Source organism: Astatotilapia calliptera, chromosome 6 (genome assembly GCF_900246225.1).
Source record: "Astatotilapia calliptera chromosome 6, fAstCal1.2, whole genome shotgun sequence".
Taxonomy (NCBI): domain Eukaryota; kingdom Metazoa; phylum Chordata; class Actinopteri; order Cichliformes; family Cichlidae; genus Astatotilapia; species Astatotilapia calliptera.
This window is the reverse complement of record NC_039307.1, coordinates 14,108,433-14,125,067: the sequence shown is the minus strand read 5'-3', so window position 1 is coordinate 14,125,067 and position 16,635 is coordinate 14,108,433. Positions and strand designations below refer to the sequence as shown.

Here is a 16,635-nt window from a genome sequence, read left to right as displayed (position 1 = left end):
TCTTTTAAATAAAAAATAAATATAATCTTTACTATTAAGTAAATGAGTAATATCACTGACTACATATTCGATTTTCTATTTTCATGACTGAATTTTCCACACTTGTGCTACGTAATGACCCAGTGGCCTAATGGATAAGGCATCAGCCTCCGGAGCTGGGGATTGTGGGTTCGAGTCCCATCTGGGTCGTATTTAACTTCCTTTTCGGGGTTCTGCTGTGAGCTCTTTCACAGACTCAGAAACAAGAATATTGGAACATTGGAACATCCGGTTGTACATTGTGTGATAATACTAACGAGATGAAATTTTTTTCTACAGTCATTGGGTTGAACATATGACTACCGATGAATCCGGTAACAAGCTGTTTTCAACATTTTATGGTTTGTGCCTTGTTCATAAACCCATTCAATTGATCTGCACAGTTATATTTAATATATATAAAATGTAAAAAAAAAAAATTGAAAAGAACAAAAACCTCTCTATAGGTAACATACAGCAGATCTATGAAAAAAGGCCTCAGAGAACCTGTACCACAATATTATGGCCATCTAAACTGTCTGTAGCACAGCCACGGCCATCCTGGAGACAAAGGAGCAGTAAACCACCGTCTTATGCGACAGAGCAACAGAAATAGCAGCAGCTAACAGCTCTGTAAATATATTTGAATAACACAAAGTCATAAATATACATTCAAAATAGGTTATTTGCTTATATCCTGTTGACTACAGCCTATTTAACAATATAAACCAATATATCAGACATTAAAAAACACATCTGCCACCACTGTTTTCAGATGTCTCTATTTCTGCTCAGCAGAGGGCAGTGAATACACATGGATCAGTCAGATCTAAAAAACTGTATTTAAATTAAGTGAGGAAGGATGTTAACTTAGAAAGTCTTATTAGCTCTTGTTCCTATTTAGTACCTATTTAATAGAACTAGGTTAATTATTATTAAATAACTAAAAAGCAGAGTAATGTAACTTCAAACAGTCAACTGGAAACCACATCCCAGGAAAAGTTTCACTTTGAATAAAAACTGACTTTGTGTGAAGCAGACAATACGCACACAGTGTCACAGTTTCCCTCACAGGCTGTAAACAACACTGCGGGCCTATTCAGAATCCGTGCATGAATGAAAGGAGTGTCACGTCCAAGTGTTTATTTTCTGTGTTTGGGACGTCCCACCACCTCCCTTTTCCATCCCATCTCCTTCCTGAGAGCTCCTATAAAAATCCCAGGAATCCCAACTGTGTAGCAGACCCCTGAAAGTGTGTCCACAGTGAGCTTGAAGGATGGCAGGGATTACTTTGACGCTTTTGTTTGTGGTGTTTCCTCTTTACAACACAGAGGAGCATGTCGTTAATGGTGAGTGGATTATTTTTCTTAATCTTTTTTGAACGCTGTGTTCAGTGACATTAGTATCATTCATAAATAGCCTAAATATCTGTTATTACATGCAATTACAGATATACAACAGGCTTTAGATGGAGAGTGACTTGACTTCATGTTGTACCTTTTTTAGGTTTAATCCTGTAACATTAAGTGCATCATATTTGATAGATGAATTTCTGATACCCTTACATCACCAGTGTGATGTTTTTAACCCTAACCCTCTCATGTGTTTTTGTTTTGCTGAGCAATAAATTGCACAAAAATGGCAGATGTAGCAAAGAATTATACAAATTAAGACTCACATATGCAAATTCATATTTATTTATGTATTTTTATTTATCATAAGGTTCAATAAACACTCCAGTATTTTTCAAAAATTACAAATCTGTAATTATTTCAGGCATAACAGGGATAATATAGCATAATATTGTTTGTACTCTATTGATAATAGAGTAATGAGTAAGAATTCATCCAGGTTTCAAGGAAGGTCCACAATGGGTCAATTACACAAAATTCACCCATTGTTGTAGATCTCTTTTTGCCAAACTGTGCAACTAAATGGAAGCTTTGTTTCTTTCGACTGCAGGTCTGTACACGCTGATAGAAAAGGGTCAGAGCAGCTTTGTGGATCCAGCTCTGAGCAATCAGAGCAGACTGGTGGTTAAAGAGCCCAACCTGCCCATCAACGAACTCCTAGAGAAGAGCAGCAAGAGCAGCGAGTCCAAGTTCAGCCTCCATCCTCTTCCTTCTGCTGTGTGGCCCAAGCACACTGACCTGGCCCACATCCCCCACCACCACAGTCCCCACAGCAAGAGCAAAAAGGGCCCAAAGAGTGACCGTTCGGAGGAGCACAACAGCGAGAAAGCCAGAGGAGAAGTTGCTGGTCTGCATCCCAAAACCCAGGTCACTGCAGCTGCAGGTGCTTCCACCAACCGCACAGTACAGAAACCCAGTCAGGACGCTCAGTCCAACATCAGTCCTCCTCAACACGGCGAGCCAGAGGGACACCCCAACTCCAGACCCAGAGCGCCGCCGCAGACCCAACCTCAGGCTCAGCCACAACAACCAGCTGCTCCCCCACGCAAAGATCCCCCCAACCGACGCATGGACCCAGAGGAGAACCGGCCGGGGAAGTCCAGTTTCTATCAGTCTGGCATCAGTGCAGCGACTCGGAACAACAGCCGCCCGCCGGTGATCTTTAACCGGCGCTCCTCCAGCCTGCTTTATCAGTTTGACATCATGCGGCGAGGTATGGGAGGATTTTTTTTTTTGTTTCCTGACCTCAAAATGTGACCTGTGCATAATTACAGAGCTGTCCAGATATCTTTTGATGGGATCTTTGAACCTTACTCCCTCCTGGGAGTATAGATTTTAAATTATTAAACTTGAATAAGACTGTAGCCAGATGGGAACATCTTTGATCTTTAATATTACAATATTTCTCACTCGTAACCATCTGCAGCCTCTGGCCTTTAAACAATATATATTACATGAGTGCAAATTATCAAAACAATAAAAACATTTGTTACAGAATGAAAAAGAGCTGCTTTGTGATGGTATTTTTCTTAGCGTAGTGTCATTAATGGAAAGTTGACATTTGATCACAAGAAAAGGCCCAAACTCAATTTTATTATAAACTTATAGTGGCAAAAAGTGGATCCTGCTGAGTTTAAATTTACACTGCTGTTTTCTTTCCTGTGCTTTAATTATCACTTTGAAAAGTCCAATCTGTTGCTGTGCCAGTATATATGTCATGTATGCTGACGCAGGTCACAGAGTTCACACAGAGGGTTGTGATGAGAGCGGTGGCTTTGTCTTTTCCTCTAGTAGCTAATTAAAGTCTCCTGCCACTAATTATAACTAATTATAACCACTTCCCTCAATTCTGGCTGTCAATGCGTCCCCTGTGTGCAGTCCAGTCGTGGTTATAATGAAACTAATGCAAAGCAAGAGGGAAAGCTCTGATTTTGTAGTTAAGGTTAAAAAATGTACCACCAGCGTGATCCCGAGACACGGTCCACCTCCTCCAGGCCCCTGCCGAGGAATGTGACGCCTCGGTTTCGTAATGACAGCCTCGTCTTTTCTAATGATGCTGGAATGAGAGTCAGTCATTCCCTGACTCGCTGTGTTTGTCCTACTTCCCCACAGAGTCCGACTTCACACATGACGCCGTCTGTGTGAGCGAGTGCAGGAAGGAGAAGGACGAGAAGGAGCATTACTGCTACAGTGAATTTGGTATGTGTCTAATGTGAGACAAAGACGGACTGGTTTTCAGTGCTGGTCTTCTTTATCACACACACACAAAATCACATTAACATGTTAGTCCTCTGGACTGTTGTTCCACCATCAAGTAAAGGCAGGGATTTATTCTGAGAATATCTCCAAAGTTGGTAAAGTTTGGATGGCTAATTTGCACAAGCTAGAGCAAAAATACTTAAATTAAATTTTTGGAGTTAACTCTCCTTTTTAAATGTACGCATTAACAGCTGAATATCTATCTGTGCCTTTAAAGTTTTGATAATAAAGAAATGTATACATGCAACAGCTGGATAATGAAACTATGACCTTTGAGACTAGATGTAGTTTCAAGGAAATGCATTATTCACACGCATGGTTATGTTTGATCACTTAGACGCCAAGGAGTTTAGCCTGAAGACCAACAGTTTTTATATTAGATGAACAAAACAGAGTGCTTTAGGGGTGCTGGCAGCTGAATTTTCACCTCATAAAAGCATCAAAAATATTGCTTCACCTTCAAAGCCTGAGTTATGATGATAGAAAAATCTGATATTTTAAGATCTGATCATGTTTTTCTCTAACATAGCTGTCAATGGGATTGTCCATGACATCGACGTGTTGCGCAGAGGAATCCGGCTCATTACGCTGATGGTCAGCAGTGATGGCTTCTACAAGATGAGCCGTCTGTACGTGACCCCTGACAGCTTTTTCTTCAAAGTGCGCCTTCTGGTCCTGGACACCTACAAGTGTAGCAAGCCATGCCCTGACATCAAACTAGGTAGGTGTTGCAGTGTAGCTCCTTAGCTCTAAAGAACAAAAAACAGGCTTCATCAGAGAAAAACAGTCAACTGTCTGAATCCTTGCAAAGCATTACTGTGCCGGTTGAGCTCTCCTGAACGAGAATAATAGCGGTGTCCCTTTTAATTATGTTCATTTGTTGTTGGTTATGCAGTGTAGTTAATTGAATGATAAATATCATTTAATATTTACTCATATTTATAGTGTCTTCTAGCTGTTCAGTTCTTTGTTCATGAGTAATCAAGAGATGAGATTAAAGTAACAAATCGTGGGAAGTACAGAGTTTGATAATTGATATTTTACACGAATGCAACTCTTGAGACCCATAAATTAAAAACCATGTGACAACTTAACACCAAAGCGTCACTTTGTGGGATGTGGGAATTCCTTTTCCCTGAGATCAGCAGAACGTGTTTAGTGCAAACACAAAAATTGTTTGACTTTGCACTTTTCCCCCCCTCCGTCACTTCAACGTTCGCTCTCTTTCTTCCCAAGGGACCAGATACGTCATAATGGGTCAGATCTACCACCGAAGACGCCACCTCCCCTCTGAACTCCTGAACCTGCTGGGTGGTAAACTGAAGCCCGGGGACGGCATCCTGAGAAGCAACAGCTACGTCAAGAGATACAACAAGCGGCGACACCAGAAAGCTCTGGAGGCCACGCGCTCCAGGTGTAGGTGAACCAGAGATAAGACTATCGCCCCTCGCTGCAGGGGAAGAGACACTGCAGCAGACGTGAACTGATCTCACGTAGACAGAAGACATGTGGCGAAAGCATCGATTGAGTTTCATATGGACTGCTCTGATGCTAGCCAAGGACTGGATCATCTCCTTTTTACCGATCTTTGAAAATCCACAGTTGCTGGCTTGTGATCTTTTTTTTTTCTTTCTTTCTTTTTACAGAAAACACAAGCAGCTACAATTAAATGGGTTTTATGATGTTTTTTCCATGAGGCAAATGTTATTTTGTCAACATACAAACTCTTCATCCATTCATGGCTGGTTCATGAAATCCTTGCATTAATAAGGCATTGCATGTTAAAGGTAAATTTGGCTCATCTTTAGTTCACATATTACCGAGTGGGAATATTTTTATGGAAGAGTAATGCTTTTACTTGAGAAAAGGGTTTTCTGAATAAACATTTGAATAGTAAATCATAACCTTTAACCCTACAATATCAGGATATTTGATTTTTGTCTTTAAAAAATCATTCTCATAGTACTCGGGGACATTTTGCATTTCTCTTCTCCCCCCAAAGAAATTCTTTCTTTAAATTCTCTAGATGATAGGGTTAGGATCCAAACATTAAGGCATTTAGGGTACACAGACCACAGGATGTTACAGAGATAATTATCTCAGCTTTCCTGTAAAACTTTGCATAAAAAAAGCAGAGAAAGCCCCTCATTCCTTCAATTTAATGAGTGTAACAGTGTCCCCCTTACATAGTTTCCTCCAGTCATACTTTGGTTTGGTCTTTGAGAAATATACATGGTATTGCTAGATGAACTGTGGAATATGCTGTTAATTTAACAAAAACAAAACGTTTTTTTCCTTTAATTAAAAGTTTGCTCTGTATTTCCACAATAACCTAACAAAACAAAGACATGGAGCAAATCTGGTTAAACTGAAACACTTCTACGCATGACTGTTCCAAAATTACTCCAAATCCTTTTTTCCCCTGTAATTAACAGTTTCTATAACCTTTTGAAGACTTATAACATGTAAATCTTGCTTTAATTAGCCAATGGATGCAAAATATTGTATGGCATTGGACTGTGTTGGTTTGCAACACTCAGTCCTGTGCATGGCGTCACTGTGGGTTGATAATGGCAAGCAGGAAATGCAATAATAAAAGGAAGGGAATTGGGGGCCTTAAAAGCAGCACCAAACCTTCAGTGGAGGAGGAAGAGGAGGGGGAAAAAAAGACAAAAAGTGAGCAGAGATTTTGCATGTCACGAGAGTGGCTTACTTCTTTTAGTTTAATTATATATTTCATGATGATGTCTGGCTAGGTCGACTGGGACATCAAAAGGAGTCTTGCTGAATGAGGAGGAGGAGGTACGCTGTTGTTGGGAGTACGCCATAAATCTAATCGCGGGAATCTGATCCTCCGCACACCTGGACACACGACTGAAAGAAGTGCCTCCGTCACAGCTCCTTTTTGGAGTGCCTATTGCTTTCCTCTCTTGCAAACAAACACATACTCCTCTTGGACGGTGAGCATTCAAAGTATGTCGGCAGGATCAGAGGAAACGTGAGGTGGGGAGCAAAGAGGAGGAGGAGGAGGAATACAGACAGTTGTGTAAAATAATGCAGGGAGAGAAGTGAAATTGTAGAGACCGTGTTGTTGCGTCTGTCTTTCTTATTTAATAAAAAATCCCAGGCTCAACTGTAGTATGACCCTGAGCTCATGCTTCTTAGGAGAGGGAAAAGATTTGCACTGAACGCTTACTTTGCTTTACTAAACATGAACTCAATAAAAGTGTGTATTTGTTTTGTACTGTGGCCCTGCGAAGAATTTATTTATCTTTAAACCAACACCCCCTGGCTCGTTCAGTCACACGTACACTACCAACAGTGATCCTTATTGTCATTCCCACTGAGAGCCGGACAAGGAGTCACCAACCTAATTAGAGTTTAGCAACCAAAGGTCTCGGCCTGGCCTCCACGAAGAGAGAGACTGACTTGGGAACTTGGATGTTGATCCAGGGAGTGCTGAGCCTCTTTTCTCCCTCTCTGCATGTATGTCAGCCCAGGTCAGTTCCCAGGCTCGATGAAGCCCCTATCTGGGATCAGCGCTGGAGGGAACAGATGCATACGGGCAGGAAACAGGAGCCTGCTGCACATTGTTGCTACTATCACAGCGGGAGCACATTCCTCATGACAGAGGATGTAAAGGAGGGGGAGGGGAGAAAAAAGGGAGGGGAGGTTGGGTGAAAATATCTATGAGCTGCTTCCTGTGTGAACGCCCCTCACAACCAACTTCGGGCTTGTGGTCATCTGCGTCCATTTGAATCTCTGGATCCATTTAGTGGTGAGTGGAGAGTTAAAGAGTCGGGGGTGGGTTGTGGAGAGGGGTGTGTGAGAAAAGTGAAAGATCAAAGCAGGAGGTGGCTGGATGTGTCATCTTGGTAATTTCATCACAGGAATAGATGGTGTGTCTCAGCGCAGGGGTCATGACCTTGTCCCTCATGCTTGCCTTGAGCATGCAGCTAACAATTTAAGCTGAAAGCTGAACTTCATATTTGGAGTCAGATCAACTCACCAAGTACCAAAGAGGAACAATTAGCTGTGGCTCCTGCAGAGACCCCTGTTTCAGTTGCTTCAGACTGCCTCTCATCTAACCTCTCTATAAAACAGTTCCCAACAAGACAAGTGTTTCTCATCATGTCAATTCAAATTACCATGGGTCACTGGGAGTAATCTACCCCAGTTTGCCCAGTTAATAAACCAGTATTGTTTTAATGCAAAAACAGGTGTAGATACAGATATCGAAAGTAATGTTAATATGTAATTTCCAAGTAATAAAGTAGCAAGAAGTCAGTGAATTTGTGTTGCGGTGTACCCCAAGGTTCTATTCTTGGTCCTGTTTGGTTTACTGCGTGCATGCTTCCTTCTCAGGAAATGATGATATTCCCTTTGCATCTTTTTTTTTTTTTAATTGAATGCATTATTAGAGAAAACATGATAAGAGGGGGGAAGAGATGGAATATGCATCTTAGTTAAGCTATGTAAAATAGATAAAATGTTGCAAATGTATAAATTCTTAATAACTGAGCTTCCAGATTGGAAATTTGATTTCTCCAAAGGGTGGCTTGGCTCAGCCTAAGGGTGAGAAGTTCAGTCATTGAAGAGGGACTCAGAGTAGATAAACGCTACTCCTCCACATTGAAACGAGCCAGTAGAAGTCATTTGGGGATCTGATAAGGATGCCTCCTGGATGCCTCCTGCGTGTAGTGTTCCGGGCAGATCCTGCTAAAGGCCCCAGAGTAGACACAGGACATGCTGGAGAGATTATGTCTCTCGGATGGCCTAGGAACACCTCGGTGTTCCCCAGGTTGAGCTGGAGGAGGTGCCTTGCATTCACCTGTCACCCGTTATATAAGGACTGCACTCACCTACAGCTCACTCTTTCTTCACTCCCACATGGGTTGGCAGCTGAGGAGAGTTTCTGTTGAGTTTCCCGAGTTCATGTATTAATTTGAGTTACTGAATGACTTAAGTCATACTTTATTTCCTTTCAGAGTTAACAGTCCATGTGTGTCTTTCCTTTACACGCATTATTCAAATAAAACGAGAAACCTACAAGTAATTGCTGACTGTTCATTCTCATCCTGACCGGATAAGCCATGAGGGTAACAACCTCCAACCTCCTCTGAACCTTCCTCCAGAACAGTTGTTTTATTAAAAGCTATGAGCAGATTTATTTTAAAACATGGACCTCGGCCCAGCGTAGATGTGATTACCGTTTGGAGATGCTCCAGATCCTGAACTAAGAATTTTTGGAGGGATTCTTTCCATTGTGAGATTTGAAAAAAATGGCCATTTTTACTCAAATGGTTACAAATTCAAAGAAGAAAAAATGTGAGAGATCATCCTGTTGTTCGTTCATGCACAGTGGTCGAGCATTTCTTTTGTGCTGAAAATTGGCTGTTTATATTTCATGCTTAATTGGAGACTATGCATGCTGTTATTTCATCTCATTGGCTGTGGTTTTCTCTTTAAAAGTGTCAGTAAAACATCCCTGGACTGCTTACAGTTCTGCTCTTGATCATTAAGTTATCAATATGGTCATGTCTCACTGATTCAAAGGGAAGGGACGCTTCTTGTATGGACTGAAAATGTTATATTTATATGCAGTAACTTATTTCAAAATTATTATCATACCTGCCTGAATTGCTGTTTGGGGTTTAAAGTTAGAATTAACTTTAGATTAACGTAAGGGTTCGATAGTTAAACATGGTGGCTAAAATTAGGTTAAGATTTTGGTGTACACTTTATGTGTACACTTATCAGCTCTCTTATTAGGTACAACCTGCTAGAACTGTATTTAATTGCTTTCTCTTTCAGAACTGCTTTCGTTCTTCAAATTCACTAAGGAGAGGAAACATGGCTCAAAGATTTTTGTCCATGTTGACACAACAGCATCAAACAGTTGCACCTCCAGGGTGGGAATTGTCCATTCCACCATATCCCAAAAGCTCTATTGGGTTGAAATCTGATGACTGTGGAGACGGTATAAGTACAGTGAACTTACTGTCATGTTGAAGAAACACGTTTGAAAAGACTTGTAATTTGAGACATGGCGTTATGCTTTTGTAAGCAGGCATCAGAAGAATACACTGTTGTCACAAAGGGATGGACATGATTAACAACAATACTCAGGTAGGCTATGGTTTTTAAAGGGGCACACAGTGTACCAAGAAGACATCCCCAACACCACTTGATACAATGCTGGATGGACTCATGCTTTTGTGTTGTTTATAACAAATTCTTGATGTTACCACTTGAACCCAATTTTCAATTGTCCAATTTTGGTGAGCGTGTGTGAACTGTAGCCTCATCTTCCTGTTCTTAGCTGACAGGAGTGGCACCCAGTGTAGTCTTCTGCTTTTGTAGCCCATCTGCTTCAAGGCTTCTTGTGTTGTGCATCCAGAGATGCTCATCTGCATACCTTGCTTGTAATGAGTGGTTACATGAGTTACTGCTGCCTTCCTTTCATCTAAAAACAGTCTGTGCTCTGACCCCTGGCATCAACAAGACATTCTCACCCAGAGAACTGCTGCTCACTGGGTATTTTCTCTCTGTTTAGAGTTAGATCCCATCAGTTTCTAAAGTACTCAGACCAGCCTATGTGACACCAACATTATGATCAGCTTGAACTTCAGCAGGTCTTCTTGACCATGTCTACAAGCCTAAATGAGCTGCTGCCATTTTGGGTGATTGGATGTTTGTGTTAACGAGCAATTGAGCTGCCGCAGGTTGCAAAATGACTGGTGAGGCTACGTCCTCACAAAGAGCCATTCAAACATACCTTTGTCTGTGTGGGGGGACACAGAGTGGAGCAGACAGAAGTCTCTTTGGGGGAAACACTGATCGAAGACATTTGTTTTAGACAAAATATGAGAACTGCTCATCCAAACAACCTTAAACTCGACTAAAACAATGCACGAAAAAACAAAAACAACCTTGTATCAAGCTTAAAAAGCAGAGGCAATGAGAGAAAACACTGGTGTCAAAAACATTACTTTATTATCTAGGATGAAATGTCCTATCAAGTACAAAAGAGAATCTCCTCAGAGTTGCCACAATCTGTTAAAAACATAGAGTACTTTTATCTGCAGTTACGTTTTTTTTTTTCTTTTTTCCAACATTACTCAAAAAACTGAGAACTTTTCATTGATATGAATAAATAATACAAGAAATGCAATGTCAATATAGACGTTATGCTGAACTGGTTGGTTTCTTACAAAAAAGAAAAACTCTGTACAAGAGTTACTGTGTCACTCTACCCCGTTCAAAACCTTTATGCTCACAATATGCAGCACTTTTAATATAAAGGGCAATTTCACCTAAATGTAGAGTTCACTCTAAAGAGAAAAAAATAGACAGTTAAAATATACAGGCGGGCTTAGTTGCTGGTTCAAATAGTGAAAAATAAAAGTTTCTACTGCTCTAAAAATCTCTCATCTCTACATATTTGGACAGCAATAATATACAATAGAGATTACAAACAGTGGATAAAGCACATTATCGTCAGATTAGAAAGTGACCCATGTTTGAAAAGACAGACATTTGAAAGACATACAAACACACAGAAGATGACAGAGGCTACTTTATCTCTCAACTCTAATTAAAACACCCGGAAATGTAAAAACTTTACGAGTAAAACTGAAACGTTTCCTGATTATAAACAGTCTCCAACATATAAACTAAAAGACAACTGCAACTTTGCCTTTTAACGGCTCCCCTCCTACAAAACGGATGATCACAAATTACAAAAATGCTCCCAGAAATGCCAAAAATGCAGTTATAAAATTTTCATACAAACCCCACGGTACAAAGACTCCCCAGTCCCCCCCACTCCACTCGGAGTTTACCCTGCTGCCGCGGACCGCAACATAACTGAGTTGATTGTGAGTGGAAAAGTCCATTACCCAATTACTTAACCATGCTTTGAGGCAGAGTTGAGAGACAGATGTGAGCCAACCTGTCAGCTTCAGTGAATTATGCTGGAAGAAGTGGCTGAAAGATAAGGAGAGACAGACTTACAGACTCAGCCACCGACAGAAACGGACACCGGAGTTCGATGAGAGGAGGGTGGAGTACTTGTAGGTCGGTTAAGCCTCGTACAAGTTTCACCTTCCCTGAAGGCCTTTTAAAAAATAAAATAAATCCCCCTCCCTCTCCTCATATGTGGACCTTTGCCTCTTTCAACTAGTCATGTTTAAGGAGGCACAAAACTAGCTAACTTTTTTTTTAAACTTGCATTTTAGAAGAACACTAAATGGAAAAAAGGTCAAAAGAACGGCAGGATGCTGTGGGTGGGGCAGCTTATTTTGGGTGTTCCCTGTGGAAATCAACATGAAAGCACTGCTGCACTGAGACTAAATGAAGACCCCCCCCCCTCACATGAGGTCCAATTATTTTTTTTTTTTGTACAAAATTGAGCTTCTGTTACAGGGGGCTCATCTCAGCATCAGCAGGCTGCTTCGATAATATACAGTGAAATGTGACCCTGAAAGACACACTGAGTTATACGAGGCTGATTCATGCTTCATGCAGCAGTACAAACCTGAAAACAATGTGGTCAGTATAACTAGGTCTAATGTAAGGTGATGCTGCGTCTTCAGGACTGGCTGAATGAAGCTGGTCTGCAGTGTCGACCTATCTTTGTGGGGTTACTATTTTTTCCTGGCAAAAACAAAGGTGGCGCTTATTGAATATGAGGGAAGTCAACTCCAAATTGCACATTTAGCTTCAGATGAAACATTTCCCGACATCGGCTGTGCACGTTTTACAGCAGTTTCCAGTTGAAGCAGTGGCTAAAATCGAGCGGGATGTTTGCATTGTGAAAACGGGACAGGATGAAGTTAAGAAAGGGGGACAGAAGGTGACACTTTGCTATATAGGATACACAAAACAAACAAACAAACAAACAAACAAACAGCCATCAGCTACAGAATGAACTTCCAAGAGTCTGCTGCTGCTTTAAAGATAAGACTGCCACCGACCATCCAACGAGCGCTGCTGCCTCGCCATCTGCGCTCTGCAGGCTTTCTTCTCATGGAGGGGCTACACTGGCAGGGATGGCTGATTGGGATGTAAAAGGCTGCCAGAGAGTAAGTCTGCAACTGCCCTGCCCCTTGGTATGAAGACGACACTGACATTTTTGATGACAAATGAACCTTTTTCCAATTCACTTCTTTCTTCTCAGCACTGCAGGTGCCAGGTGAGGTGTTGTGTGAGGTGGGGGCGCCGTTCCTCCAGAGAGGAGTCGGGTTCGGACGCAGCCTGACTTGGACCACGCTTCTTAATCAGTCAGAGGAAACCACAAGCCGGGTCTGTGTGACACCTGGTTTGTTTAGTTTTTGTTTTGTTTTTTTAAGCAGAGCTAAGAGGCAGCTGACTGCAGCTTGTTGTTATGTGACCTACAGAAACAGGCAAAGAGAGGAGGAAAAACACAGTTGGAAAACTTCTTGTTGTTGTTTTTCTTCTTATTTTTTTTTTTATTAAAGGCTTTACAAAGTGACAAATATGTGACTAGGGGAAAGTACAAAAAAAAAAAAAAAATGCAATAGCAAAACATGTATTGGATGCCAGTGGGTCAGACGGGTTGTTGCAGACCAAGCAGCCATGTTGGTGAAATGTTACTGAAATGTGTGTTTTTGATGTCGACCCAACAATAAGTATACAGAGTCTTTTTTTTTTTTAAAAAAGATTTATTTTTATTATAGTGGAGACCGCTAAGCTCGTCATATTCTGAATATGAAAGCTAAACTAGATTTTTTTTTCTTCACTCTACTTTGTTTTTACAGCGTAAACCATTATTTCCTTTATAACATAAAACATATTCCTTCACAAAAAAGATAAAATATGAACATGAAATATAATACATGGGTACAGCCAATAAAGAAAATGTAATGAATGTCAAAAAAAAAGAAGAAAAAAAAAAGAAATGAGGTAAAAATGTTCTGCAGCATGTTATAATGGCAAAAAAAAAAGAAAGAAAAGAACAACAGTTCTATCAAAGCAAAAGTAAAGTGTGTGTTTGTGTCGCTCACGTGTGATTTTACAGTCAAAATCAACACCTGTGATCAGAAACTGAATCTCAGAGACCAACAAATTTAGCAAAACTTCTTTTTGCCTCAACAAAATGTCATCTGGTGGAAGAGTGTAAAAAAATACATTTTCCCTTGAATGGTTTGTGTGACCAACGTGGCTGCCATTGTTTTGTTTTTAATGTTTTTAGACAGTAGAAACTTTTTTTTCTCCTTTATTTGCTTTTAAAATAAAAAAAAATGATCACACCTAACGTGTGTCTTAATATATGCACTTTCTTACAAAGTTTTTAATGCTGTTTCTTTTAAAACAAGTGAAAACAGCAACATCCAGGATAGCGAATTATGTTTTGTTTGTTTTTAAGAGTGACCCCGGCACCCAGGAGTCTGACATCACAATCTGCAAGAGAGAGACAGAGAGAGAGAATGGATGACGTCAGTACATGCAGGTGAAGTACGTCGCCACCTCAAGCACATAAAGCTGGATGCAGACCACAAGACTTACTGAGCCCATTAAAACATCGTGGCTCAAATGCTCACAGGCGCTCCATCTTCTCAGTTAGGAGACGCCCGCTACCCTCCTCGCCCTATTTAATCAAACTAATGCACACACACACAAAGAAAGCCACCTGAAAGATAATGTGACTGCATTCCTGCCATCTTGTAGAGTGCATCCAACCAAAGCAATCACATGGCACAGCGAGGACAGCTCAGTGAGATGAGTTCAGAGGCACGACCAAGCACAGGCAGACAGTGGAGAAGGTGTCGGGTATAAAGGTGCATCTAAACAGGTCTGACTTCCACAGATCCTTCCCTACGCTCTGTCATACGACATGTCGGGTTGAATGGTAGAAAGTGGGCTTTTTATGTAGCTGCCAGCATGAAGTGCTCCGACGACACGATGAAAGCCTGAGCAGGTTTGTTGTTAGGAGTGCAAAGATGAGCTGACTGAAGCCTGAATGTGTGAAAGTGTGAAGGTCGCACTGATAAACAGTGAAGGTGTGAATGAAAAGAAAGAAAAAAATATATCCAGTAATTAAGCAAACACAACTCCAGCAAAACATTATCAACGACTATATAAATCTGACAGAGTGAAAGATTTGAATTAGACGTTTCTATTCGTTTCTTTCTGAAGTGTGTATTCCTCATCCGGTTGGTGTCAGTGGATAATGTGAAATCTGTTACAAATACAGGATGCTGTGCCGAAAACCTCCTTGCGATCGGTTTTGGTCACTTGCAGGTTGCCGCAGTCGCCGGCAGTTTGCATGGAAGATGGCGAATTGTCTGCAAACTGCTCCCTGAGCTTTATGCAAAACAGAAATAGGGACTTCAAAGTGAAAGCTCTGCTTTAATGCTCCAACCAAAACATCTGAAAAGGCCCAACTTTTACTCGTGAGAGCCAACGTTCTCCGTTTCCGATCTGCATCGCACTTATTCGTTTCTTTATGGCTCAGACAGCGAGCGGCCAGTGTTTGTCAGCATTTTCCATGCAGACTATTGGCAACTGTGGCAACCTGCCTGCAACCTCCAGCAACCACCTATGAACCAGGTTTCCCTAGCGACTGGAGGTTGCCAGGGAGTTCTCTGACTGGTCTCTATGCCTGTGAAACTGGGGCTGTAAATATGACCATACTGGATCTGTATCTTTAGACCTTCTGTTTCCAGAGGAAAGCCAATCAAGAAAGCTGGCGTAAAGGGAAGGGCAGTTGAAAAGGGAAAGAGTTTGGTATTAAGGTCCAGAATTATATTTTAAAAAATAGGCACAATAGAGGTGTTACCGGCTTATTTCAGACAGAACAAGCTTGGTGGTTGAAAGAACATTTAAAACATTGAGGAGAACCATAAGATAGTGATCTAGGAGCAAATTTATTGTTATTTTTCTGTGAGAGATTAAATTTTATTGCTCTCACTTGAGTAAATCTACCAGTCAGAGTCAATTATATAGGGCTACAAGTGAAACTGCTAATTAGTTGGTGTCTTTCTGAAAGACACTGAAAATTCTCTCTGATTCTGGGTATTAAAAACAAAGCCCATCTTCGAAAGTACCCCGCTGCCATTTTGTTATCCTCATCATCCTCACCGTCATCTTACCTGCTGGCTTTGAAGCCTTTGAGTTTCTGGACAAAGAAGTTCTCCAGAACCTCGGCACACTGGTAGAAGGGCGAGTCGCTGGGGTTGTAGTAGCGGCAGTTGTCGAAGATTTTGGTCATGTCTGCTACAAACTCCGTCAGCTTGATGTACTCGCGTTTCTGTAACCTCTCCTCCATGGTGGAAAGGTCTGGCAAAGGGAGATTTAAAGATCTGGTTTGGTAAAAGACTTGATGGCAAGTTTGTAATATGAACGTCATTTAATTGTTAGTTTCTGGCAGAGAAACGCATCACATATGCGGAAACAGAGCACAAATATCTGGGTTTTCTAATCGATTTCGTTCCACAAATCAGCATGCTTGCTTCAAAGTAATTGCAGCTTATGTGGTATGTGCTTGACAGACGTTCAAATATGTTTCGTGGAAGCACAGAGCGTCGCTTTATATGTGACAGCAAAAATCCACAACCTCTGCCAGCATTAACCTCGATCTATTCAGCCTTCCAGATTAGTTACTGAGACGTGACCGATTCGTCATTCCTGAGGAGAGCGCCATTATCGAAGAGTCATTTCTGAGGGGGTGGAAAAAAGCAAAAATGGTTATCAGTTCCTCTCTTGAAAGGGAGCTTTGAGAGTTGCTAACCTTTTTAAAACAAGTAGAAAACTTAAGAAAATAAGAGATTTAGCAAAGAAGCTAACTGGCAACAGATGAGGCTCTACATAATCTGCCGTTGCTGGCAGTTCGCACTGCGTGGCATCCCCAGGGCTGCGTTTCAAACATACACATCCGACTCTTAACCTCTTTAACCCCCACCCAGATGACCAGAGGCTCACA

General features: G+C 41.2%; 2 protein-coding genes and 1 non-coding gene across 9 annotated transcripts in view; 2 read left to right on the top strand and 1 right to left on the bottom strand.

The window, feature by feature from the left end:
* Positions 1–116: 116 nt before the first annotated feature.
* Positions 117–189, top strand: trnar-ccg (transfer RNA arginine (anticodon CCG)). The gene has a single exon. It is a non-coding gene; the product is annotated as a tRNA-Arg (tRNA).
* A 929-nt stretch (positions 190–1,118) lies between these two features.
* On the top strand, positions 1,119–6,938 carry LOC113023256 (uncharacterized). Its single transcript, XM_026169280.1, has 5 exons — positions 1,119–1,367; positions 1,981–2,643; positions 3,543–3,629; positions 4,219–4,410; positions 4,926–6,938. The coding sequence occupies exons 1-5, from the start codon at positions 1,295–1,297 to the stop codon at positions 5,111–5,113; spliced, it is 1,203 nt and encodes a 400-aa protein (XP_026025065.1). The 5' UTR covers positions 1,119–1,294; the 3' UTR covers positions 5,114–6,938.
* A 3,725-nt stretch (positions 6,939–10,663) lies between these two features.
* The window catches only part of LOC113023948 (nucleosome-remodeling factor subunit BPTF), a 56,788-nt gene continuing 50,816 nt past the window's right edge, over positions 10,664–16,635 (bottom strand). For 6 of the 7 annotated variants that reach the window (XM_026170443.1, XM_026170445.1, XM_026170444.1 and 3 more), the window contains 2 exons: positions 15,806–15,992; positions 10,664–13,084 (listed from right to left, as the gene is read on the bottom strand). In XM_026170443.1, coding sequence (XP_026026228.1) covers positions 13,048–13,084; positions 15,806–15,992 — 224 coding nt within the window. In that variant the 3' untranslated portion in view covers positions 10,664–13,047. Of the gene's footprint in view, positions 13,085–13,404; positions 14,115–15,805; positions 15,993–16,635 lie in introns of those variants that run through there. The other variant, XM_026170446.1, reaches the window with a different exon arrangement.